The 27280-nt window shown below is 40.2% G+C and overlaps 1 protein-coding gene across 2 annotated transcripts; it reads right to left on the bottom strand.

The window, feature by feature from the left end:
- Window positions 1-1014: 1014 nt before the first annotated feature.
- Window positions 1015-26329, bottom strand: wu:fc17b08 (ligand-dependent corepressor). Of its 2 annotated transcripts, none has more exons than XM_062400825.1 (7): window positions 26207-26329; window positions 17227-17292; window positions 16466-16545; window positions 16083-16215; window positions 15632-15952; window positions 15434-15524; window positions 1015-7352 (listed from the first exon to the last, which is right to left on the bottom strand). In XM_062400825.1, exons 1-7 carry the CDS (start codon window positions 26301-26303, stop codon window positions 2717-2719), a joined length of 5424 nt encoding a protein of 1807 aa, XP_062256809.1. In that variant the 5' UTR covers window positions 26304-26329; the 3' UTR covers window positions 1015-2716. The 2 variants fall into 2 exon arrangements, with proteins under 2 accessions (XP_062256809.1, XP_062256810.1); XM_062400826.1 differs by lacking the exon at window positions 1015-7352 and adding an exon at window positions 7481-13562.
- Window positions 26330-27280: the final 951 nt, after the last annotated feature.

Genomic DNA, 27280 nt, shown 5'->3' with positions numbered 1-27280 from the left:
TCACCCTGTTTTCTGCAGTGACTAAGGTGAGGAAGGCAAACTGTTTACCAATCTGTCCCACAGTGGGAACTTCCTGTGGGGCTCCAGACTCTCGTCTGTAGCCGTATGGCAGGTCACGGCAGGTCCCAGTCATGTGAAATCCTGAGATTGGCTCCATCAAGGCATCTCACAAAGCTGGCAGTAACATCCCCCAGGAGAACGTCTCCCTCAACTGCCCAGTTCTCATGAACAACAGTAGATATTTGATACTTAGTATTTAGGGGCCATTATGCTTCGTATGAGCAACTTATTGGATTGTGAACACGAGACCGTGTGCAGGATTTTAACTTCTCTTAATCTCTTTCAGAAGGCCCTCAAGGAGCTATGGTCCAAGTATATTTCAGTATGACCATTTGTTAAATTAATTGTGGAGACAACAGTGAAAATTCAGGAGGAAGCTAGAGCAGGTACAGCTTTGTACTTCAATTGTGTTCGTTTCAAGCACAGACTCTATTAAAAGATGGACGACATGACCGCTCCCAAAAAGTGAAGACAAAACATCTTGCTCGCTTGTGGCTGGCGGTAGTATAGGTAATAAATCCTGCCTTCTCCATGTAAGTGGGCCAAATTAAAGTAAAAGTACACATGATAGGTAGGTAGTTCTTCTCTGATGTTTATTTAAGTGTACATGTTTTCATTGTTTGATTTTACTTGTCTTTTGATGCTATAAAAATGAGGAGAAACGTGATGATTGACACTTGAGACTGCTCCACACCACGTTCACAAGGCTTTAACCCTCATTTTTCCTTCAACGCTAAGTGGAGATGCCACCTTCATATACATATGGTTTCAAGCATAAAAGCTGTGACTCAATTCAGGGGCTGCATTCTTCAGAGGACATTGTCTCCTCACCCCAAAAGGACTGCCTCCTTCGTGGGAAGTGAAGTTAGACCTGAAATAAGACAGTTTGGTCTACAGGGGGTTTATGTGATCACTGTTGGACACGCCAAGAATAAATGAGCCAGAAACCAAATCTAAAATTCAAACATCTTTATATCAACTCCAGCAAAAAATACATAGTTCTTAACATAACGATGCATCATTCTTGGGATTACCACAAATAAAGCAGTTATTTCTTTCTAATATACAAAATCAAAATCTTTTAAATAGCAACTGTAAAGAATAAACATGACCATGTCTGATATTTGGTGGGCTGTCTGAAGATGTGCTAAAATATATTAGCCTGCATGGAGTTCTTAAATAACAATAAAAACATGACTGACATGTTTTGCATTTACAGATGATTCACCCTAATGAGAATTGACCAAAATAAGAAAAATAACACTATGGTAAAACTGGGACTTTTCCATTGACAATACACTAATGCAAGGTACTACTGTGGAAGTAAAACAAAATTTCACATTATGAGAACATCCTCCTGACAGTCAATGACAAAAACAAAAAAACATCACAATAAAACTGCAACATACGTGGATATTCAACTCAGAAGTGTGATTAGACTACCCCAAAAAGGTTCATATCCAACTTGTAAATTATCAAGAGAGAGAATGTTTCACCCTGTAATATGTCATTAATGCTAAAGAGGGCATATACTTAATTTGTATTAGCCAACCAAATTTACATACTTTTCAGGCCTTTAATGCTTGGAACTATTGTTGCCACATTGGCACAAACGCCAGTTTCCCAAAGTCATCTTTTTTAGTTAACTTTTTTCAGTACAATATTCTTAATGTGCACTCATTATTAGTATTCTCAAAGATGAGGTGCATAAGAATAGTTTTGTCTTGGAACGATCTTGTTATAAAGACTTCACACATGCACAATTTACTGAGCAGGTAACAGCGGTAGGGGATGAAGAATGACCCGAAACAACATAAAAAAAACACAAACCTCGGTCATGACACATATAGAACATGCGTGTCTGTTTTAACAATTCAGCCTCAATTTAGTTTTAACACCCAATACAACTACATGAAGAACCTGTTTATGTTAATGCTCTGGGAGAATGGGTATATAAAATAAATCTGTCAGTCAACATATGAATTTACAGATGAAGGACGAGGGACAGAAACAGTTGAACGTCAACTGCCTCGCAACGGACTGAAACCTTTTACAACTAGAAGACAGGGATTTTCACATTTAGCAAAACATTGTATTACTTTACACTTCATAAATAAGGCACCTGGTCACAGCAGTCACACATTCACAATGTTGCGATTGTAAGAGAGGCTGGAGATAAAAACGACCTACTGCCTTGAGCCGGCCTCCCTTCTCACAACACGCTCTCTGAACAGTAAATACAGTGCATGCTATAATCTAAAACAAGAATTATGTACAAAAATGGAAAAAAAAAGAGTGGTGAATGACTTTGATGTCACCTAGGAAAACTGAATCATAGCTTGAGTTTTGTTATCCTATTGTTATCTCCAGTTGCGTTGAATGCTGGAAAATAAAGCCAAACAGCAACTACATCAGCTAGACATCATGTGGAACATGTGTGTCGTCCCTGAACACGGAGCAAATGCTCAGAAAATAAATCGGTCACATCCACAATTTCACACTGAAGCTTTACAAAAGCATAAATGAGTTTCAAAATCTGTTCCTTCTTCACATATTTGCCTTCTGGACAGGTATCCTCTGGAGACGATACTAAATAGATGCTTGGGGTCCTTCTGGATATATTCGAGGTAACGGAATAATCTTCTATACAAAGATTCTATCTTGAGAGTGACGTCCTGGTGCGCTTAGCTGGGGTCTCTAAAAGATCGCGAGCTCTCTTTTTTGCAGATTTGGTTGGACTACGCGTCAGCGAGGCAGCCTGACGTCTCTTTGCAGAAGATTTTAAAGCGCTCCTTCTCGTCAGCGCAGGTACCTCTGGTTTCCTGGCTGGTTTTGGGGATGCACTTTGCGTTGTCATTGACTTTGTGACCCTCTTTGAAGCATGGCTGGGGCTCCCACTCACAGGCACCGTCACCTCGATCTTTCTCTGGGATCTTGTCAGTACCTGGTCAGGTGAACTTGGACCCTTGACATCAGTGCTCTGTTGAGGGGGTTCAATAGCATTCTCTGAAACTTTGATTTCTGAGGTTGCATTATGCAATGATTCCTTTGTTTGGATTTTGACAGGATGTGTTTTAGTCACTGCATGTTTTTCCACCTCTGTTTTCTCTGGTTCACTTGGCTTTTTGATGTCAATCTTGCTTTTAGGTGTGTCCGAAAGTTTCTGCTCAGATGCTTTTGGAGACCCGATTCGTTGAGAGCATCTCTTTGGCAATTCTTTTGTAGTTCTGCCTCTTGAAGCTGGACTTTTAATGCCGCGAGCCTTTGCTGCTCTCTCTTGAATTGGATGCTTTACAGCTTTTTTGCTCGCCAATGTTTTCCTCCTTTCCATTTTTGCTGCAGATTCTTTCATTTGTTTACTGACAGGCAGGCGGGACTTCTGGGCTTTCAGAGATGGTTTCAGGCTTGACTTTGCAACCGAATTTGACCTGGCTAGTTTTTTCATATTGTTGGTTTTAAGGGTCTTTGCAGCCTTTTTCAGTCCAACGTTGGTTTGTTGAACCTGCAGCTTCCCTCGGATATTAGAATATTTCCTCAAGATCCTTGCACTAGCTGGATTCTTTGATTTACCAGAGGATTTCTGGAGTTCACCGATCTGTACACAGGCTTCAGCAGAGGAGTGTGCCTTTGTAAAAGTCGGATTAATACTGGGAGGTTCTCTCTTCTCTCTCCCTCTGACTGCATTAGCCTCTTGTTCCAATGCTTTAGCGAGCAATTTCATACTTTTGGGGTTGTTCTTTACGGGAGAGGCAATGGCAAACTTTTTCAAATGTTTCTTTAAGCGCTCTGCCTGTAGGCTTGGAAATACCCCCTGAGAAGTTCCTGAAGAACTTGAGCTGTTAAAAAACAGCTGAGTTTCTGATGGAAGTCGTGTATTCACCTTCTTGACAATGACAAGGGACTTTGTCTCTGTTGATTCAAGGAACCAGCGACAAATATTGGTAAGATTAAAACCTTTCATGAAAAGCATTTGGACCGGAGAGTATTTCTGGTGCTCTGAAGACTTTTGTTTTCTGGCCCTGCGTTTACTTTTCCATATCGCTGCCTGTCTGTCTGCTTTGTTTTTGTATCTTGCTGTTGGCTGACTCTCTTTGTCCATTTGCACCCAACCCTTTTGCATCTTATCATACCTAACGTTTAAGTTTGAAATTAACTGTTGGTTATCTTCTCCTGTCAGAGTCTCAAAGAATTTGTTAGTAGTGTGTTTTGGGGGGTCAGGCCTTGCAATGACCGGGATTCCTGAACTGTGCAGCAAATCAGAGGCACCGGTCACTGCAGTGGGCTTCACTGGAGTTTTAAATATTCTTTCTGGCATTGTTCTGACAGGGGAAACAGCATCATTCTGCTTTCCAGCTACAGGCAGAGCACTGGTAGAAGGTGCAGCCAATGCCTGTGATCTCAAAGACGGTTTCTTGTTTTCCACTGGTGGCGGCTGAGCAACAGGCTGTTGGGACATTTCAGCCTTAATGCTTTCACTCCTTAACGGCATTCTTGTGGGTTTTTCTAATTCAGAAGAATTGCATCCATCTTCACTTGTCGACGTGTCTTCTAAAGATGCTGCATTAGGCTTCTGAGACGGGCCAATATCAACCGCTCCGGTATCCTTTCGGAGAACCCGTTTACTTCTCAGTTGCTGATTCTCATTAGTATTCTCGTCCTCTACAACTTTTTCAGACCTTAGTTTCTGTTTGGAAAGCAATCCACTTTCTACTTCCTTTTGGGGGGTTTCTTCAGAGGTGTTCTCTACTGACGGAGATTGTTCTGTGTTTAGTTCCAAAGTTGTCTTTGGGGCAGTGTTCTGTTGGGACTGTTCAGAGGCAGCAGGGGCAAATGGCCCAGTTAGAAGAGAGGAAGTAGCAGGAAGTGGAGTGAAAGGGGGAAGGGGTGTTAGCTGTTGTGGAGATTGAAGAGCATTGGTAACAATTGGTTCTTGGGATGAGATGGATGTGACATCGGGGGTTTCAGCCGGCTTCTGGCTGGTTGATCTTAGTTGTCGTTTGGAATCAGTGCTCTGAGGACAATCATCAGGCTGATCAGCGATGACGGGCAAATTATCTTGGTCTGGTTGGACTCTCTTTTGTTTCTGGACGTGTTTGGTCTTTGAGGGAACTTTAGATTTTGGGCTCGTTGCCGTGTTGGAAAGCGGTTCTGTCACCTTCTCAATTGCAGGAATGTGAGTTTCCGGTAGAGGTTTTTCAAATTTTTTGCTTTCAACAGATGAATCAATAGTTGAACCAGCAGAGGTTTTATTGGCTACATTTTGACCAGATTTCACTGGGGTTGTGTTAGGTGAGGAGCTGTTGATTGATCTACGTCTCAGACTTCTGTCAGAGGCCGATACGGGTCTACCATTAACATACCCAACAATCACTGTTTGGGTTTGTTTCAAAGGCTTCGGCACAGAGATTACTGATCCTTTTTTTCTACGCCATGGGGGTAATTCCTTCAAGAGCGAATCAAGTGACTTTGAGGACACGTCACAGTTATTATCATCTGTAGTCTCTAAAGGCAAAGCACTGCCAACTGTTCCAGATGTTTCCATCTCTAGCTCTTTCCCAATTGGCTCCTCTGTTGAAATTATGCGGCTGGCCTCTTCTTCTACTTCAGAGTTGTCATTGGGTTCCTGTGCCTCTGGCTGAAGTTCCTGAAGTTGTTCATCTTGTATCTCCTCCCTTTCATTGTCCTCCATCTCTGCCTCAACTTGATTTGTGGGTGATGGGGCTATATCCTGCTGTAAAGCAGGTTCACCATCTGACAGTTTATCTGATGAAACCTCAGTCTCAGCTTTCTCTATATTGGTATTTTCTAATGGTTCTGCTGATGCGTTTTCCTCTATCTGCTCTGTACTCTCTGGTATGTCCTCTTGAGGTTCAGGCTCAGTATCTTTTTCTGGTTCAGATGGAGCCTGAGCAACACTCTCTTCACTTGCTGTTACTGTCCCTGAATCTGCAGTTGTGTTCTCTTCTACATCCGTGTTCATATCTGTGTCTTTGTTCTCTGTTGGGGACTGTACTGGAGATGGAGGAGTAGACTGTCCCTTGCTCTGAGACTCTGTTTGACTAGTTTCAACTACAATGTCTACTTCACTGTCTGCTACCTCCACCACATCTCCCGTTCCCGGTATCACACTCTCAACCGACTCCTCTGTGGACATCTGCTGATTTATTTTCTCGCTGCATGCTCCAACAAAAGTTATATCCACTGGGGGTACACCTTCAGGCTTTGAAAGGATTTGTTTAGGGGTCACCAATGTGATCAGATCAGGCATTGGATTAGGACAGTTGCCCCTCCCAGCCAATGTACGAACAGTTTTTAACTCCCAGATTTCGTCTGAGTACAAATGTCCCCTGGTGCTTTTCCTGGCATTGCGGCGAGGAAGTATTTTTCGCTGCCGTTCCTTAAAACACTCTGTAATTGGTTTGTCAATAAAAACAATGTCACAGTGGCCAAGATCAGGGTCAGCCATTCCTCTACATGCAGAGTCTCTTGTTCGATAATCAGGAGATGCCCTGATGGTTTTTCTGGCCGTCCGTGGAGAGCCTGAAGGAATGGTCATGTGGACTGAAAACAGTTTGGTTGGTGTTCCTTTAGCACTCCCAAGAGTCCCTCTTTGCCTAGCGTGTTGTGTGTGACTAGTCTGACTGTGTCTTTTCACAGAGGAGCTGAGCCTAGCACTGTGACTCTCTGTTCTGCTGGATGAATTTGAGTTTCCCTGTCTATCCTCGGATGTGTCTGAATGAGATGAAAGAGAGGTATTGAGCACGCATGACAACTTCTTGCCATCAGCAACATTGCTGGCCATGATTTTCATCTTAAGAGGTGCATGATCACCGTGCCGGTCTGTGTCTACTGGATAAGTGGCGGGACTGACCAAATTACGGTTACTGCCTGCCCCAGGGCGGCAAAGATTCAAAGCAGGGCTAGCAGTCATTGATGCTTTCAGTGACACTGCGTTCTCCGGAACTTTCTTCATTGCATAACTGCTTGGGATGGAGTGGGACATATTCTGGACTTCTGACTTGGGAGTAGAATCACAGGAATATTTTAGCTCAGGGCTCGACTTCTCAAGGGCAAATTTAGCATCAGAACAAGCTTTTCCCTGTGTCCCAGAGGGAGAGTTAAAAGCTTGCATTGTATTGGAGGATGCAAGTGCTTTGACCTCTGTCTGTAGAAAACCTATGGCATCAACCATCTGCCTCTGATGGTGGGGGCAGAGCTTGGCCATAAACTGTTCCAGTGTGGCGGTGGACTGCAGATCCTTCGCCTTAGCAACACGCAAGTCAGGGGATTCACTGAGGGAGGAAAAAAAAAAAAGAGATATAAATATGCAGCAAGATTGGTTCATGCTACCGACTTGTAAAACTGTCAAATAGTGGTGGAGGTAAATGCTTGTGAAGAATAAATCACAAATGCATAACAATTTGAATCATTGCATATTTATTAGAAGAATAAGTGATTTTAAAAGTGAATCATTCGTCCAGTGAACTTTACCAATTACATTGTTACAGCGATTACATTTGTATTCTTTGCACAGTGGTGCTTTTTGTTGCAGTATACATAGAGAAACATTTTAACATGCAAGTAGACATTTAGTAATGGAGGCCCACTTTGATGAAAACAAGTCAAACATGTTTATCACTTGAAAGCAAATACATCACAGGCAAATATATAATACATCTTTTATATTAAGTGTTTGTGTATTCAATGATTAGTTTAAAGGATGAAATTTAGATACAAGCGCTCAACAAAAAAAATGTACAAGTAAAATAAACAAGTATGACTGAACATATGCTAAATGAATTATCCTTCTGAGGTTCTTTGTGGCTATGCAAGAGAATTAGTTCACTTAAGCCTATCACTTTCTGTATATGGCTAAAGTGTCAGTGAGGTAGAGCTATTACAAAATCCTCCGATTCGTTAGGAGCATTTATACCATCACGTTATGCCAAAATATATTATATTATGATTCTGAAAAGTTGACTCTGTGAAAACGAGTCATTCCCAAGGTACGCTGTGGTCTTTTCACAAGAAAATGAACTGACAAATAAAACCACATCTGGATTCCTGAGATGACATGTGACAAGGCCATATTCAGTAATGAAAGAGAGATGGCTTTGAAGAGCAAGAGGTGCTAGCAATTTGAACATAATGAAAATAATAATCATTTGAAAAAATCTGAAACGAATGAACCACCAATCTTTTTGTAACTTGAAATTTGTTGCGAACACCAGTTTGAGCTCTAGCAGGAACGATACAATATCTCATGCTAGGCTAGCTACATAGCCTCTATGGTAGTTTTCAGCTATATAGCAAAGTGGTTTGGTGACATTTCACAGATCAGACAGGTAACCTGCAGGAAACCTGAATACAGATATTTTTTCTGTATTGAAATGTTTTGGTGTAAGTACTAGATGGGTAGTCAAAAATATAGAAAGAAAACATTGTAGTGTTCATCTTTAAATCCCGAATGCAACAATACAACCTAAAGGTCGAGGCATGAATGATGAAATGCATGTAGAGTAACATATAAAAAATATGAGGACTTTGTTATGAGCTTCAGAAATGGTGTTTTAATGCAACTTTAAATTGTGTTTTAATCAAATGTGTGCTGTTTGAGAAATTTAACTGTAAAAACACACTTGTTGATTTAACAACCTGGTCGTCGACACCTTACCTGAACTGAGTTTATGTCAACATTCATCATGCAACAAAGTAATACAAATTAATCTGTGAAAATGTTTACTAAGGTTTTGTTGGCTGTAAAACACAAACTTGATTTGTAGAGCATGTCAAAATCTCAAAAGTAACTATCACAGATTAAAAATAAATTTTAGAGACTAAAAAAATAGCATTTGCTGCAAATGGAACCTGACAATTTTTTTGCTAAGTTCAATCACTTCCCATTCCTGCTTGTAAAGTCTAAGAAGTAAACTGGAATACCTGAAAAACAAAAGGTAAGGGTTTCATTCCTGAGGGTTTTCACTGTTTTGCTTAGCATCGCAGTTAAGGACCTGACACAAAGTAAAGGCCTTTTTCTTCCAGAGTAATAAAATAAACTAACAAGCAGAACCAAACCAAATTACAACCAAATTCCACAATATTATACAACCACACAACAGTTAATCTACTTGATACATTGTTGACTTGACAGTAAACACACCAATACATCCTCAAAGAACTTTACCATATACAACAAACATCCCACTGGTACCTAGTCCAATCATGCAAACTACACCAATTGTCAAACCTTAAAACTATGTAAATGTTAAATCAAATGTAAAAAAATTGTTCATAGAATTAAGGGATTTTAGTCATTTGAAGAGCTAAACCATTTGAAATCAACTTAAAATGTTTGTCTTCATATATTATATTTACCTAACTTTTGTTGGAATAAAGTAGGAAAATCTTAAATGTTATCCCTTAACAACTACAACATAAGACAGTCAAATATATCTCTTAAGTATAATATATTTATGCCTATAAATACGTATAAGAATTACTTTGTTTTATTAAAGCCATTTACATTCATGTTACTTAAATTCTGCTAAATCCATTAATAATAAATATTGATTAATAAATACTGCATTTAACAAAAACAATCAGACAAAAAGGTTTCTCTAAAAGCAGGACACCATCAAAAAACACTTTGTCACCACAGTTCAAGTAACAATGAGCCCACATTGCTCTATCCCCCCAAAAAAGAAAGCATTGAATAGATCAGGGAGCAACTAACTACGAGGATACACTAACAATTTACATATATTAGAAATCTTTCAGTGAGCTATGAACCATTAAAATAAAGTAGTCTGTTCTGTGTACAAGACACATTGCTACATAAAACAGCTATGATAACAGTAGACTGTGATATGGGTTTTTGCGATGAGGTAGTTGGCCATTTGATCCGCTACGATAGAACGAAAAAGCATGAAATACATTGTGTCAATTAACCAAAAGCGCTTGTGTGTCTATAATATATCCATTATAATACACTTCACGAGAAAATGATTGGATATTTGAATTATGCTGGATGATTGTCAATGCAGCAATAAATAATGATGTTAACAGCGTCTCGATAACCGGACACGTAGATGTGAATTAATTGCTTAAAAAATGATCACGTAGGTTAATCGTTTACAAAGACTTTAACAATGGAGGGAGGGGAGATGCATAAGATATTGTAACAAATAAAGAATACCTGCATTAATCAAAGAAGTGGCAAAAAAATAAAAGAAGCCTGTCGTTTTAGTCAGAAGTTTAACATCTAAGATATAGTTACAAGCCTTTTAACTCTGAACTAAATTTTACTGCTTACACCAACTCTCACCTCAAACTGCTTAAGAAACGCACAATTGTATGTCATATTTAGCTTATATCTGTGTTAACTGCAAGTAGTTGGTGAATTATTTCATTCAAAAAAACATCTATGTTCATCTATGCAACATTGAGTACATCTAAGGCTAAAAAATTCCACAAAGATAAATACTAAGATGTACTAGAGCTTTGTATCAACCTGGTAAAACAATAATGCTTATGGTCTCATATTTTGGAATGTCCTGAGGTATAGATGATAATGCACAATGAGGTGTCCCGATAGAGTAAAAATAATGAACAAGTTAGAGGTAAAACATGTAGTTCCCTCTGCGGCACCCACCGGGCAAACAATTCATTCCGTGAAAATGGCATTTAATGGCTACAAGCCACAAACGTTTAACCTTAACCTTTTTTGGATAGTAATATCACCACGACCAAACCATCTGTATAGTATTAATGTTAAGGACACGGCATCAACCATCAACAAATGTTTAAAGGCAGGGAATCGTTTTTCCGCACCCCAAGTTTTTTTTACTTCGGAACTTCAGAAAAAATAAGTAAATACGTAACAAATAAATTTACAAAAAATGTATAATAATATTTTACTCTCCACGGGGAAATATCATGTCATTGAATTGAGAAATAGCTTAATGTGAAATGAGTCGGCTAGCACTTTAAGCACTGAATGCTTATATTGCTCGAAAAATGCTTACCATAAAACTTTATGGAGGCTAAGAACTTTGAAAAATTACATTACTTTTTTTTAACCTGAAGGTAACATTTTCAAAAAATACCTGAATGTATTTTAGAGAGTTAGAAGTTATCTGCTGCCAAGAGTTAAGCTAATGCACTATATGTGACTGTGAATGATGATCACTACGACGGAGTATCGTCCTCACAAACCAGGCAAGTGTTGATAGTTTACCTGAAGAGATAATTCTTTATCACGTGCCATGGGAAAGCACGATGTGTGTGTGTGTGGACTGCGATTCAGTGTACATATGTATTGATATACTAAAAATAAAAATCTGCCTTTCTCATGTCTTGGAGAAAGACAGAGATAGAACCTGAAATCAGATATAAGCGGAGCCCTGAAACACATAGACCTGAAATGTTCTGAAGGCTTCCACTGGCACTGAAATGCTACTGAGAACTAGTTAAGGTAGATTGTGAAGACATCTGAGAGTCACACACACAGTCGGTGAGACGTCCTGAAATGCTCCCTCAACAGGGTTCTACTGGTACGCTATCCTTTCCCTGTCAGAGGGGACTTAAATGAGGCAATGGTTTAGTTAAGCATGTAGCTGAGGTACACTGTATTTATGTCTACAGTAACTTAAGATCTAGTGGACACATTTTCTTTGACTGAAAAGTATTGCATTCCCAATCTGAACTTCCTGTATATCCTGAGAGCAGTGAAGGCAATGACAAAACTATTACCATTCATATATTACAGCAAAACATACTAGAAAACAAACCTGACATGCTCATAAATATAGGCTTAAAAAGGAGAGTGAAATTCTGGACAACACACCATGCTACTCTGACGGACACATATTTGGAATAGTGTTTAGAATTGATGACCATTTGGAGTCATAATAATCTTTCTCCATTGCAGTCCTTGGTATTAGCAAAACAGTGACAGACTTTCACTGTCAACCATAAACACTTTAAAAATAAGAAATTTTAAATAGCCTTTTACATAAATTTGCCAGGCTTATTTTCTCAATATAATTTACGTATGACCATGTGATCTGAACAGTACTGAGAGAGGACACCGAGGGGCGCCACCTCCATAAGAATGAATCAGTTTGGCTCTGTATGTAAAGAATACATTTGTATAGACAGGCATGACAATTTCTAAATATAACCCAAATAAATAATCATTAGTTAACAATGTACTGTGGTACATTACAATTCTTGACAAACACGTATTTAAGTGCATCTTCCAAGCACAATATGTAGGGCAGGTAGATAGATGGCCATACATAAACATATTGATGTATAAATGACCAGTGAAAGGTAAGATTACATAAGTAAATAATAAATATGAGTAATTTGGTTGAAAATGTACACAAATGTTAAGGTTTTATGGGGAAAAACAAGTCAGCTCCTACCACTGCCCAGCAAATACAACATTTCTGTTAAAAACCATATCATTATAGGGATTCCACAGATATCACTCATTTGATGAGAAGCTTCCATCGAGTGAATCATTCCCATTCTCTTCAGATGTACCCTCTCCTTTCTCAGAAACAAGTTGCTCTGGGATTTGCTGTTCTTTCCTCTCTGGGTCACATGAACTGCCCTGCTCCTCTAGCTGGCTTAACAGCTTCAGTTTCTTTTTTGGGGGATGCTTCAGGGTCCCCAGTCGCTCTTTAACTTTGTATTCCAGGGTGCTGTGTGGAATACCATAGATAGATTGGGCTTTGGACACGCTCATTTTCCCACCCATCACCACCACAATAGCCTCTTCCAGCAGGTCAGTGTTGTACTGCCGATATCGCCCGCGTTTCTTTCTTGGCTGTTTGTTACCTAGGTCTGCCTCTGAATCCAGAGGATAGTTTCCCCCCAAGGCTTGGCGGTCAGTGATGTAAGGCCAATATTCCTTCTCCGAACCTGAGTTAATAACACCTCTGCTGCTCTTTTTCTGGATCTGCCTGGGTACAATGGAGTGCAGCTTCTTTCCCACACCATTCTCACAAAATGAAGCTGAATACTCGGTGGACAAGGAATCCCATGACGGGTCTGACCCTGCAGCCAAAACTCGCACCTGGGGAATCTTAAGGTCGTAAGATGATGAATGAGAAAGGGAGAGGCTGTGGTCCATAAAGGCCTCCTGGAGGTTTCCTTTCTCACAAGTAAGTGACTTGGTCAAAAGTCCAGCAGCTTCCAGTAACCTGGGGAGGTCTTGAAAGTGGTCCGCAGTCTCACTGTTGGTTTTGAGTTTGAGGAGAGCCCCAAAATGAGTAGATCCATTTCTGAAAAGGTCAGTGGGTCTGGAACTGTGGTTATGGCCGAGAGGGGAATCTGGGTCGCTCTCCAGATCGGCCTCCTCTTTGATGTGCAGCGAGTATGCGAGAGACGAGGAAGGTTTATAACGGATGGAGTGGCCGATATTCTCCCTCCTCCTCCCATCCTGTAGGCTCTTCATAAACAGCCCGACCTGTCCGTCCGCTCTCAAGGATCGCCTGATTGGATGGAAGGAAACTGGGTGTAAGCAGAGCTTGCACAGTGCCTTTGTATTTTAAAAAAGGAGGATGGGTTTGGGTGGGGAGGATGTTGGCCACTCCTTTATTATATGATCTTGCTTTGGTAACATCACTATTTTTTAGAATGACTGCGTTTGTGTGTGTGACTTTTAAGAACAAAAAAAAAGGCTCAAGTTTGACAATCTTTTATTTGCTTGCTTTAAAGATTGTGTACAAATTTTGCATCAACATAAGAAAAAAAAAGTTACAAAAGGAAAGGGCAAAGAAACAATGAAAAATAAAGCAAAGAAAAAGGAGTACTTAACCGTCTTAGAATTCTTGTGGCTCAAAGGGCACAGCCAAAAGGAGGGAACACTAGTTATTGCAGTAAGGCAGCTTGGTATTTAGCTATTTAACAGGGCATAATAAATGTGCCACACAAAATAACTAATGCAAATAAAGCTCTCGGCATTTTGTGCGTGACGTTACCACTAAACAAGCACAGCAATAAAAGAGTTAGCCAGCAGGTTTGTGTATCAAACTCAAAACCTAATTCTCTAACAGAAGTTTCCACAGCATACTCAAATTGGCTGAGATCCAGCTATTATTTCATATTTATATCCCAGCTCCTATAAGAAACTAAATAACTAATTTGAGGTTCATTCTTCCATAGACATTGACCACAGAGGGTTTTTAAATAGATACTATCCATTTTTAATCAAACTGAAGAGAATGTGCATGTTGTATAAGTATTAAAAAGTAAAGTGAAAAGTTCAGCTATGTTGATGCTTAATTATTCCCTAACATTATATTTTGTTTTAGGGCATGTCCAGTCCAATATAAAATAATAATAACTCTAGCTTAAGATACAATGTTTGATTTGATTAAATAGAATTAGAAAGGCAATTTGTTGACACAGAAAACAATTCAAATTGGAGGGAGCCCTCTGATTCGAATGAGTGGAATTATGAGGAAATGTTTATCTGACAATGCTCTAGAAAATCATGTGGGAATATGTCTGTTGGAATCATGTGTGATGTACAGGCAATGCATACACTTAGATACTAAACCAAATGAATGCAATCTTTCCTTAAAAGAGAAACATGGCATGCAAATGCAAATTAATGAATTTAACACCTCTGCTAGGGGGGTGTTAAATCACAAAAGCAAATCTACTCTACTGCTATTGTGCAAGGTTTTTTAGTCCTCAAGGAATTTTTGCTAATTTTCTTTTTTGACAAAGGTCGTTACTCACCTTGCATATAGATGCAAGAATATTAGCAAGGCTGCAAGTCCTGCAGTGAATCACCATTAGCCAGCAGATGCTTTGCCAGACATTAATGAACAAAAAACTAAAAAAAAAGTCCAAAACTAACTGAATCCTTTTAAGCCACAATAGCTCAAACTCTAGCTCTAACTGGTAATGCCAGTGAACTGTCAGACAACAAATCGGGAACAGGCAGTTGCATGAACTTTTAAGTCTGCCGGATAAAGCATTCTGAGTGAGAGCACGGTGCAAACTGCATCCTCTATGGTGCTCTGGAATGAGGTTTAAAACCAAACCCGAGCAGCAGAAGCAAATGGAAGATGTTGCAGTAGGTAAAAACTTTTACCTTTTTCTTTGTGGCAAAAAAACATTCCTGTTAGCACTACCCTGTTTGTTGTTGTTCATTTTCATCAAGCAACCAGGTGGCTGAGTAATCTCCAACTTCAGGACTGAAAATGTAGGACTCAGCTTCTGACCATGCAGTGATACTACTGCACATGACCAGTAGAACATATCCAGTAAATTCTGAACTACATGCTCTAATATACTCAAAAACATTACTGGGTGTGAAGACTAAAGAGAAAGAGAAAGTATGTTATCTTACCCCTTGAGCATGGTTGGAGATGGAGAAAGGCATGGACTTCGGGCAGGCAGGCTTCCGCGACTCTTTTTGATGGATAGGTCCAGGACTCCGTCTGGAAAAAAGGCAAGAAAAAAATGTATTTAGATTTAACATTATGTTCAGACTGGCCCATCGCCTGAATGCGCTGCTCTGTTGGGGAAAAGTTTAACTTCACACTACCTTGTTCAGTGGGCTCAGAAGGGGTCTTCTTGATGGTGAGGTCAAGAGGAGCATCCTGGTCAGCCATGAGGAGCTTGCTAAGGACGGGGTTCAGGTTGTGCGCGGGCCCAGCCCCGCTGGGAGCAGGGCTGGCAGAAGGAGGAGCCCCTCTGAGCGAAGGAGTGGTCGGCAGGCTTTGGTCAGAGCAAGGCTGAGAGTCTGAGCCACTGTCCTGAGGGGGGCCGGTTTTTGAGGTATATTCGGCAGCAAACTGTCGGATCATTCTCTGAAGGATCTCTCGAGCAACTACTGGAATGTGTGGGTCCGAGAAATTTGGCACATCTGAAAGGGAAAGAACACAAAGAAAATCGGTTTTGACTGCATTGCTTAACAGCTATTAGTGATCTTAAGTAAACAGTCACAGATTCTCTCGATCTGAGCTCCAGTGTCAGATTACCGTGTTTTAACTCACCTTTTCTGTAGAGGACTGCATTGAGAAATTCCTCTGCTTGTTTCTCTAGTCTGCTGACTGAGGTCTGATCTTTCGCAAGGAGAGGTTTGGGTGTATCTTCAAGCTCCTCCTTGCTTAAGCCAATTAAGTGCTCCTGTCAAATGACAAATCTGTTAAGTCAGTTGTTTTCACAAAGTCCATGTCAATGGTCAGCCAGTAGTATTCGGAGAACAGAATACATGTAGATTGCACAGGACATAAGACGTTTGTTTATTCAGTTGACTGATTTCCCTTCACTTAAAAAAGGTAATTAATGTCCTATGCTCTTTCACCACAGTTACGAGATTGTAGTAACAGAATAGAATTTATTGAGAAAGCTAAATAAAGAAAAAAAGAAATCTTACCTTTACTTTGTCTCGTCTCAAACAGCAGAACGCACAATTTTCATCAAACGACCAGTCAGATACTGCTACTGGCTCCAAGTCTGTAGAAACAAAACACATGATTGACATCTTTTATTAGTTTGTGATGTGTATAACATTCTTCCAAGGCACTGACGTGGATATACTATATATTATTTTCTTTAAAAATACCCTCCCCTTCCATACCGTACAACCACACTGTAAAGCTACGAATATAGCTCATAAAAACATGCAGGGTCCGATATTCAGTTTGAATCTAATATTCTTCAAGACCAAATTAATAGGAGAAATACATGAATGGAATTAATGAGCAGACCGTAATGTTTTTTTTAAATTTGTTTAAAAGAAACTGACAGAATGAGCAAGACTTTTACTTAAGTGTTTTCAGTACACTGCCTAACCATCTACTGTATAAGGTCAGACTTTGACAGCCCTCTTACTGAAATGTATTGAAAAAAAGTAAATAATGCCCACTATTGTCTCATTAACATCATGCATTGTAGACTTTAACACTGGCCCCACGCCATCTAAAACACCAACTTTGTGAGAACACAAGACATCTTCTCTTCTGCAGCCAGAGGGGCTGTCTTGTAATGTCGATGTAGAGGGGTACCAGATGGTACAATGCAGCAGCATTGTCAAAATGAACACATACCACATTGCACTCACAAATGTCTCATTCTTGGCATTCATACATTTGTATGTTCATGGCATGATGAATATTAGTGGTCGGAGATACTTACCCTTAAATAATTTTAGGTCTTCTACCAGCTCTGGACCGAAAAGACCATCAAGAATGCTCTCGAACCCTGAGGTAAGAAATGAAAATAAATTAAATGTGCTGTTGTCATTTAAACAAAAGCAAACGGAACATACCCATTTTGAGCTTCATATATTTTTTATTTTAGTCCGAATCAAGGTTTGGTGCTAAACCCGGCAGCAGCATCACAGAAACTTAAATGATTTACAACACAAGCTATCACAAGTGCCCAAGGGCCCAAATTAATTTGTTATACTGAAGCAAAAACATTTGGAAAGAACCTGGCATTTCATACGATTGTGTCTTATCCATACACTCTGGCTTGTCTTTGCAGTTCTACTTCATCTTAACAACGCTTGGCTGCAAGCAACCCTGTGCTGCTAAAACACACATGATCAGCTTTCACCGCAGGTTTTTACTTCGACAGTAAATACATGCACTCCATCCTCCTGTTGCCAAGCAACTAAAGCACCTACAGAGTTGGGAGTGACTGCATGTTTTAACATTAAAAAGAAACAGCCAGTCAAGGCTGGTATTTGACAGTGTCAAAGTACCTATAGAATATCATGGATCTGGAATTCAAGCAAAAGCAAATCACACTCCACTAAGTAATGTTTCACAGATTAGCAAGTCAACTCAATACCAAAACATCCTATATCACGTATACAAGGCTGAGGACAATCTGATATGCACTGCTGATGAAAGGGTGGCATCCTATAGTCACAGCTGTTTGAAAGATAGTGTGGTGCGCTGCATAGGGCTTCGTTAAACATGCATTAACCCAACAATATGCAATGTCTGCTTACTGCCGCAGGGTCAAAATAACCAATCCAAAATAACGACATGCATTAAATGAAGCGCTAAAGAGGTCAGAGGTAACATCTGTCTACTGAACTGGATCATACATGAGAGAGGGAACAATATCCCGAATGTATATTTCTACTAACTTATAAAAGACAGGAAAAATCCTGGATCAAACCACCCATGAATAAACATACCACAGAGAGAGAGGTCTGTCAAAAAGCTATGTCAAACACGTGAATAAGTAGCATTGAAAATTATAAAAGTCTTAACAAAAATGAATATCACAAATTGAATTAGCCAATGCACTGAATTGGTTATCTACAAATTATAGTGAAGGCCTACTTACAGCACGTCTTCTTCCTAAACTCGCAGTGAATTCATATAGAGGCTGTCATCTGTTCAAATGCCCTCGCTCTGCTTCCCCACAAATTCCCACCCACTTTTCAACAGCCAAACATAAAGGCGAGGGGGCAAAGTGGTGAAACACAGCCTTGCCTATAGCTGCACTGCGAGTCTGTTTCTGGGTTAGTGCACAGGACTTCAGCTGAAGCTATCCAATCCCATTTCTGAAATATTTCAGAGGCAGGGGGAGAAAAGTAGGTCATCCACTTTCGTTTGACAGAGCAGCGGCATGACATCAAACTACTCTTCAGGAATTCTGTTTAGGGCATTTAAAATGTGTCATACTGTAAACCATGACTTTGAGGCAATATTAACACTTGGCATACCAACTGACATAGCACAGTGTGCTGCAGAGGCTGATGAAAAGAGCCTCTCTGCACGAGCCTCGTTTTAGGAGAGGCAACTTAAATTCAGAGGAGCAAGCTGCATGCATGTGCTACGGATGAAATATTAATAGTGTGCGTAGCTGTCATGCAAGCTCTACAAAATAAATGAGTTTATAAAAAGATTGAATGGCCACAGTTAAAATGCATGATAAATGGAATAAAAAAAAAAATACCCACAAGTAACTACATTTCAAGCCCCACACTTAACTACAGATCCCATCTGTCGTGCACTTTAGATGCAGAAATAACACAGCGGTGTTACAGGTCTATTTCCAATTAAATGCAACTTTTACCAATTAGTTATGCTGAAGAGGGAATTAGGCCACCACTGAGCTGCTGCTACACATATCTGGTTTGATATGCAGTGATCAGATAGCCCCCAGATACAATAATAAGCGCAGGATATAGAGGTATAAATTGAGAATGGGAAAAGACAAAGAAAAGGAGGAGAACAGTACTTTGTGCCATCGGGCTTATCGTAGACAAATGCAAAGAAATTCAGGACAAAGATTATCAGGTTAATGAGGCTGGAAATCAGCCATTGCAAACATGGGGCGAATGAACGCCTACAGGCCAAACTGCATTGACAACATGACACTGAGCCTCATTAGAATATTTAGTCCTTTATCCAGAATTGTTGTAGATTTCTTTTTTTCTTAGCTTTACTCTTTGACAGAGAGAGTTAGTCACTTAGCATGTCAATCATCCAAGTCTTTATTAGGGAACGATGATTCAAGAACATTTCTATTTCCATCCCTTGCTGTCTTTTTTTTTTTTTACTCCAAATACATATTGTGACTTGCCTTCAGGTAGTTTACAGTTGAAGCCTAATTCGAACAGAGGTATGAAATGAAAAATAACATCTCCAGCTTTGCTGAAATGAATAAAATCAAATCACATACATTTTCATTGCTTTGGGCCGATATCAAATATGAAATTCAAAGCCAATACTTCTTTTATCAAATGCAGCATTAATAATTGTGTTCAATTCTCTTTTGCGGTCTGATGTGGGCTTGGCCATGGGTGAACTAACAGAGAGGGCTATGTGATTATCCATGCAGTCAAGGTTTTTCATGTAGGAAACCTAACAGGGGAGGAACTCCTCTTGGACAAGGAAGTATTCATATTAACTATCACAGTTTAAATCTTAATAATATTTAGTTTTGGTTCAAGTTATAGCTCATCAAAACCTAATATTCTGCTTTAAACATCATTAAAAGAATGAAGTCCAACGGTAAGTCAATTAAAATAACACCTTATAAATTCAGGATAATTCAATTAGATTTGAGGAGAGATTAACATTTCAGTACTTTATTGGGTCTTCACTAGTGTTTATAAGCACATATGGTTTAGAATCGTGTCCACTGGGGCTGCAATGTTCGACAAATTTCAGCACTTCCTTTCTAAACATTTATAAGTGATGTGCTCGTCGACATTTGGGCCTGTACCTCAATAAATTATTCAAGTTAAGCATCAGCCACGAACCTTGACCATGAACATTTTTTCAGGTCATTTCATGTATGTGCACGGAGAACAACTGCTCTTCCCAATCTGCCTTAGCCTTCCTCTGACCTACATCCCTGGCCAATGAGAGTAGAGTAGGAGACTGGAAGAGAGGGAATGTTTGGATAGTGTGACATCCTTCCAAAGAAATCCCACAGCTTAACCTTCGTAAATCCTAACATTAACCTACGCTGTACTCTGCTGTAAACTGAACATTATGCATGAAATAAACCTCTTTTCTGCTTACTGCTGAGATCTTGAACTTTATTGGTTGGTAGTATAGACAAAACTCACATTTTCTCTTATCAAACCCTGCACACCATCACTGGGCAATGAGTAACCCTTTATCATTTTTGCAGCGAAGCAGTAAAATTTTATAGCACAGTGCATACTCATTAAAATGTCTTTAATTAAATAAAGCTTTATGTGACACTATATTGCAGTAGGCAGTAGACTAATTGGCGGTCGCTGAAAGACGCCAACCAGAATCCCCAAATGATCAAATTCACAGTGCTCTTTCAGCAGCAAACCACTAAATCATAGATAGTTTGAAAATAGAAGTGAATTGATTAATGCTCCTTAATGTATTCAACAAGCTCTACAGCGCTCAAACCCTCCTGTATTCCAATAGCGGCACACATAAAATGAATGTTCATAATGCTCTAGATTTATGTTCCATCAATGCATATCTAACCCCAAAAATGTTATGTTCTATAAAGCTCAAACAGCAAGCCATGTAGCATATTTTACTTCAACAACCTCGCCCACTTCTCTGCTTTTCATGTTGCACATAACATGTCGAAATAACATCCATAAATGTGGTTAAAGGTTTTTACCTGACGAAAGACACGTAATTTGCTCATGCCAGCTTAATACAAATATATGATTTAACTCTCTCCATGTTGGACAGCAGGGAGTCAAGGAAATTCTAAATACTAGTGTAAGTGTGGTGGGCTTGGAAAAAGGTTCCTCCGATATGTCTTCTGTTGTCACCCAATTTAAAATTTCAACAATGTTAATGCATGGTTTACATAATCACAAAATGATGATATAACGCTAACATTTGGCCTCATTATGGGACTGCAGAGCCTTTTCTCCTGGATGAGCTACTCTTCCCTCTGCCGCTCTGGTGCTGAGGGTGTACAGTGCAGCATCAACCCCCACTCAACCCATCCCCCACTGTAACTACTGTACACAGAGGATCTCTGAGGGAGTGACCACAAGCTCACCGAGCAGAATCTACCCTGAGCTTAAAAATGTATTTCTAGCCAAAATAACATCACTGAATCCGAATTTCTTGGCTACAGATTTAGATACAGAAGAGGGTTTGATCATTGAGAAATGATTTAATCTTTTGAAATTGAATCATGCTTTTAAAAAAAATCGATGCTCAGATTGTGAGTGTAATTTTGTATAATGGGAGTCACTAGTATCCCTGAGCAATGCTCTATAAAGATGCAAGAGGGTGCTGGGGGCTGAAGACTGAGGATGAGTGCAGAGATGACAAAGTTGCACAAATTAGTCGTGCTACAGTACATGACTGAATTCATCCTTATCTCATTACGGGGAGATCAAGACTCACTGCCCAACCATCTAAAAACCATTTACTGTGGCCTTCTGTGCTACAACAAAAAGGAATTTGCTACAGGTCAACAGTCAAGCTTAGACATTACATGGGCTTGAGCGAAGCAGTGCTTTGCAATGTAATTTGGCTCCTACTCACTGTGCTCATTTCAAGCATACAGTAGTTGGATCAGCAGGCTGTGACGTAGCAGCTTTGAGCAACATCTACAGTGGTGGAAAAAACACTCCATGAATACTTAATGTGATATGATGCAAACTGACAGTCGAATGGTGTAATGCTGCACAAAGCATAACTTTGAATAACAAATAGGAGACCACCATGGATTAAGGAAGATGTGGAAAAAAGGTACACGCAAAACACACATACACAAACACACAAACACGGTGCATTAGATAAGGAACAGCTGTTGGTCATGTTTTGCAAAGTGTCAACAAACCTCAACCAGCACTTTTTTTGCTAATGAGGAAAATGTAGGGCAAAAGCACATCACAGTGATGGAGCAGAAACTGGGCCACGCTAAAGTTTAAATTATGAAGAACACAGTCGGCCTAGTGTCAATATTTGCTTGTTATTTGTTTGAGCAAACCCTCGGTCCCCCTCGTCCATATGTCAAATGCAAGTATGAATAACTGACATTCACCGCGTTTCAAATGTCAGCTGGTGCCTTTTCAGTCCCGATTTCCCCAAATCCCAGACAGAACACACATTTGAGCCACACAGTTTGCATCTGGAGGCTGATGGAGCATGAACACATGTATAGGCAAACATACAGACAATTGTTGCTGCTGTTCTATGGGACAATTGCCCTTGTCTCTGCCAAGCAGTTTTACTGCTAAATACACAAAGACAAAATGTCCATTTCAGCGTCAGCAGGGTGGTGGTGGCGTACAGCCCTCTCCACCAAAAAGCCAAACAAAAGTATGTCCTTGTTGTCATGGACAGAATACCATTCTGCAGGCAGCAGACTAATGCTGTTGTCATGTACTCTGCAGCCTTACAATTATATCCCAAACACAAGGGACATTTGTGAATCATAATGGGGAAACTGAATAAGTGAACAGTCCTGGGACTGAAACTAGTGAGGAGTCAGAAAGCTATTATTTACTTTTCAATGATGAGCACACAGCCCACCTAGTAGCGTAGCCTGTTAGATAGAATAAGCTCTGGATCCATCCATACATACATATTGCTAACATACATCACTATTTAAACTGACCGTCCTCACTGAGGGTCAATGTAAAACCGGTGGTATCAAGTGCAAACATTCACCTGTACAGTTAAACCCACACTTTAACAACAAAGAATCAAACATAAAACTGGACTCTGTTTAAACTGTTCTGACTAACTATTAGGCTGAAAACCTGGTCAGTGTAAAATATATTTTGTAATTAATAAGTCGGCATGTATCCTGCCCCCCCCCCCCTAAAAAAAGAGAAAAGTGCAGACATTTTTTAACAGCAACCGCACTACAACAACCACAAAATGTTTAAATTATGGGGAAACTAAAAATACATAACTGTTTCATTTACTGTAGCTGCTTTCGGAGACAAAACGCCTTAACTGTTGAGGAGAGCGCTGTACGAACACATAGCCCGTGCCTTGCACATACTGTACATCACACATTCAATAAGACTCTACATGGCAGCCGCTAGCACTGAGATTGATTTAATGTGACATTTTGAGATCAGCAGCGTCACAAGCAATATTCTGGCTTTAAAAGGTACTTTAGTGTCCTGCATGTTAAATCCAGTTTCAAGTCGAGTTTTACATTCAGCCCAAAAAAAAGAAAGGATAAATACATGTTTAGGGCTTAAAATTGTCAATTGAGAAATAATTTAGTGATCATGATTCCGGTTCGCATGTTGTTTCATATACTGCCAAACACATGGAATTCGGTATAATGTGGAACTCGTTTCTTAATGAAGCAGGCTGCGTTCCTTAATTAGCAAATACCGGAAACACTTTGTTGCCAATGAGACTGATAAAAGGGAAAATAACCAGAATATGGAATCCAGTTAAACTATAAATATTTAACATTAAAAAAACACATTTCAATGAATTGGTTTCATAACTCTCTGCTCCTCATTTGAATGATCAATCTGTGTGCGATAAATGCCAAGCGTCCACAGTTGCTGTTGCTATGTTACCAAATCTCAAGGAGGAGGTTGACAAGGCTTAGGTTTAAAAATGGCCACTCAATCTTCTTCAAGCACTTCCATCACATACACTGTATAACTACTAATATGAATGGCTTACATTTACAGGTATATGCAACAGTATAGAATTTATCACAGAGAACTCCACATGGCCAAAAGGAGGGTTATGTTATAATAAGCGTTAGAAAAGCCATATTAAAAAAAAAAACTGCTACAGTTAAAAAGCAGCATTGCCAATTTGTTTTCATCCACTTTACTTTAAGCAGTAAAGAGTAATAGCAAGTAAAAACCAAGACTGCAGGTTGTGTCTAGTAGCCATCCATGAGGAGTAACACCACATTATGTTGTTCAGTCGCTGGATATAATTTGCACATATACTGCACCAAAGACCAGAGAGGATAAACTTGAGATGTGGTTAAATTGATTTGCATATTTTATGTACTTTGAATTTTCTAACCAGAGCACTTAAGAGTCTACAGCCATGCTATCAGCTTTCTGAAGTTGCACTTGTACACAGTGGAGCATTTATACCTGCTTTACATGAGCATGCTAACATGTGAAGCAGGTCTTATGGTTACCCTGGTCACTTTCTTAGATCAGCATGTTCAGGCTTCAGTTTTTTTTTTAAATGGCGGTTGGTAAACAACTTTTAGCAGCATTTCTGCCACATTCTGAACTGGAGTGTGGACCCGTTGCGTAATTAAACGTGACTTTAAAAGAGGAACATATATGGAGTTTTGCAGCGAGAAAAATAAAAAACTATGGATGTGGTCATGGCTGAGGAGGCAAATATAATTTTAAGCGCAGGCTGGAGGTAAGTTGGAAAAGTATTTTTGTTTTTAGCTATAGCTGTACGAGCAGGCAACAGCATTAAGATTACTTTGTAAACCCTGAACACTTCAGGACTATTTGGGCAGATAATCGGCACCGAGCGACCTCCAGTCGGAAGGTGCAAATCAAGTCTAAAAACCCCCCCGAGTATCGTCTTGGGTGAGGAGGCCTTCCTCTTAGTTACGTTTTATAAAATTGCATTAAACACAAAGTCCAGCAGGGAGAAATGGGAATGTTAGTTTTACATTTAGAAAATAAAAAAGCTCACGGTCATGGTATCAACATATTTCAAGTTCATCCTTTAAGGACCACGAAGACATTCCAAATTCCAGTGCCATCCAGTCAGAAACCGTTCAATAAAACACTAAGTGTTACCCTCATGGTCATGGTCGCAATAAAGTCAGAGGATTTACCAAGGTCAGAGTGATGCATCATCTGGGAACCATGAATGTATGTACTGAAATGTTAAAATCCAGATGCTGATGTATTTCACATGTTAACAGAACATTTGACCAGTGAATTAATGCTAAATTAAAAAAGGTATTTCAATCTGCAGAAACTGACAGTAATTAGCCTGCATGGCTAAAGCATGTTGCAGCCCAGAGCCCTGACAGTGAGCTTATACCTGTTCCGATGAGATCTGTGTATACAACCACACAACTTAGCTTCCCCCTGCAGATCCACACACATACAAGGACCTTTGACCATCACCTGTCCTTGTAATCATGTGTTTGAGAGGACACACACAAACAAACACACACTTAGGGAAGTTTATAGTCAGTCGTCGGAAATGGTAACTCCCACAGCGGTAGGGTCTCAGCCACTTCCTCGATGCAGCAATGCGCGCCCACAGGAGGTGATGTGAGAAAACAAGTCATCTCCATGTTAAGTGAAAACACGCATCGCGGACATAAGTCGCCCTCCCCCCATCCAAAATACAGTATCATCACACGGGGGCGCGCATTTCTGCTGAATCCATCGGCCGACGCGGCGCCCGGTGACACTCCCTTTAAAACAAGTACGCTGCCCTTTAAACTAACTAACGCCAGCACATCGCCGTATTCACAAAACAACACAAAACAACACACGCACGAGAAGTAGCGCCACACTGTCACAAAGTGCACCGCAGCGGACTGAGCCGAGCTGCCGGGGGAAGGAAACAGCGGAGGACAAAAAGTCGCTCGGAGATGAACCAAGTGGGTCCGGCAATCGCTGGTTATTTACCCCGATGACGGCCCCGCAAAGCCGGATTTCAACCCGAAAATCGGCGTAGTGCGTCGCAGGCTTTGTCCTTACCTACACAGTGAATGAGTTTGTGTCGCCACGAGTCAAGTTCCTGCCGAAAGCCGCGCCTGTCGATTGTGCATTGCTGCCTTTTGCACTGACTCGCCATTTTCTATCGTTCTTGTCTGGCGGGCACCAGCACGGGAAGAAGGAAGCGCTCGGGCCTCGTGAACGCGCGCGCCACTGTGGTCGGGGAGGAAGCTGCTCCAGAGGAGGAGGAGGGGGCGGAGGAGGGGGGAGGAGGAAGGGGGAGGGAGGGGGGTGGGGGGGGGGGTCTCTGCCAAACACACAATACATCAGTAAAATAAATAAACGATGTATTATGTTCAAACATCGACAACAATGGTGTTTCCCTTCAATGGGACACAATGTGGGGGGTTGGGGTTAAACCTTTTGTAGTTTATATCCAAACAAATTTGGCTGATGTATTTGTTTTCACCTAAAAGGTCAGTTACTGGGTTTCACCCAATCAGCAGCCAGGTAAAGCGAGCAACTGCCCCAAAGACCCTGACCTTGGGGCATGTTTACCGTGAGAATACATTAAACAAGAATTTGAAATAAACCAACATGGCACTCAGTATATGCCTCAGTGAACCCAGTCCCCTTATTAAACTACATTTTATATTCACCGATTTGTATTTGGATCTTCACCGTATTGCTAGCCTGGATGTCGTATTGCACAATCTCATAAATATGAGCCAGAAGCTGATGAATTATTTTCTCAGATTTCAACGCAAATGTTGAAAAAAAAAAAACTATCACTATGAAGGTGAAAAGAAATCTTAAACCAAAAAATCATACATCCGCCCAGTGATCCAGATCTCCGCTAAGATTTAACGGATTCTTACCTGACTCGAACCACATCACTGCACCAAGTTTCATGGAAATCATGCAGTAGTTTTAGCATTATACAACTAACTATCTCACAAACACTAATGTAAATATAACCTCCATGGCCGGCTATAAAAAGCAGGTTAGGCCTCAGCCTGAATTTGTAAAAAATGCTTTTGACATGAACCATTCGATGAAGCTTTGGTGAGCTGCCGACTTTTCGTCTTGTTCCATCATGAGGTTGACATTTGTGAT

Source organism: Platichthys flesus, chromosome 12, assembly GCF_949316205.1.
Source record: "Platichthys flesus chromosome 12, fPlaFle2.1, whole genome shotgun sequence".
NCBI lineage: Eukaryota > Metazoa > Chordata > Actinopteri > Pleuronectiformes > Pleuronectidae > Platichthys > Platichthys flesus.
This window is presented reverse-complemented; position numbering and strand designations above follow the sequence as displayed.

Excerpts from the sequence above, each read along its gene's own strand:
- wu:fc17b08 (XM_062400825.1), bottom strand. The coding sequence starts at position 26,303 with ATGGCGAGTCAGTGCAAAAGGCAGCAATGCACAATCGACAGGCGCGGC. Across the intron at positions 17,293-26,206 it reads CAAACTCATTCACTGTGTAG|GGTTCGAGAGCATTCTTGAT; the intron begins GTAAGGACAAAG and ends TTCTTACCTCAG. Across the intron at positions 7,353-15,433 it reads TCTCCAACCATGCTCAAGGG|TGAATCCCCTGACTTGCGTG; the intron begins GTAAGATAACAT and ends TTCCTCCCTCAG.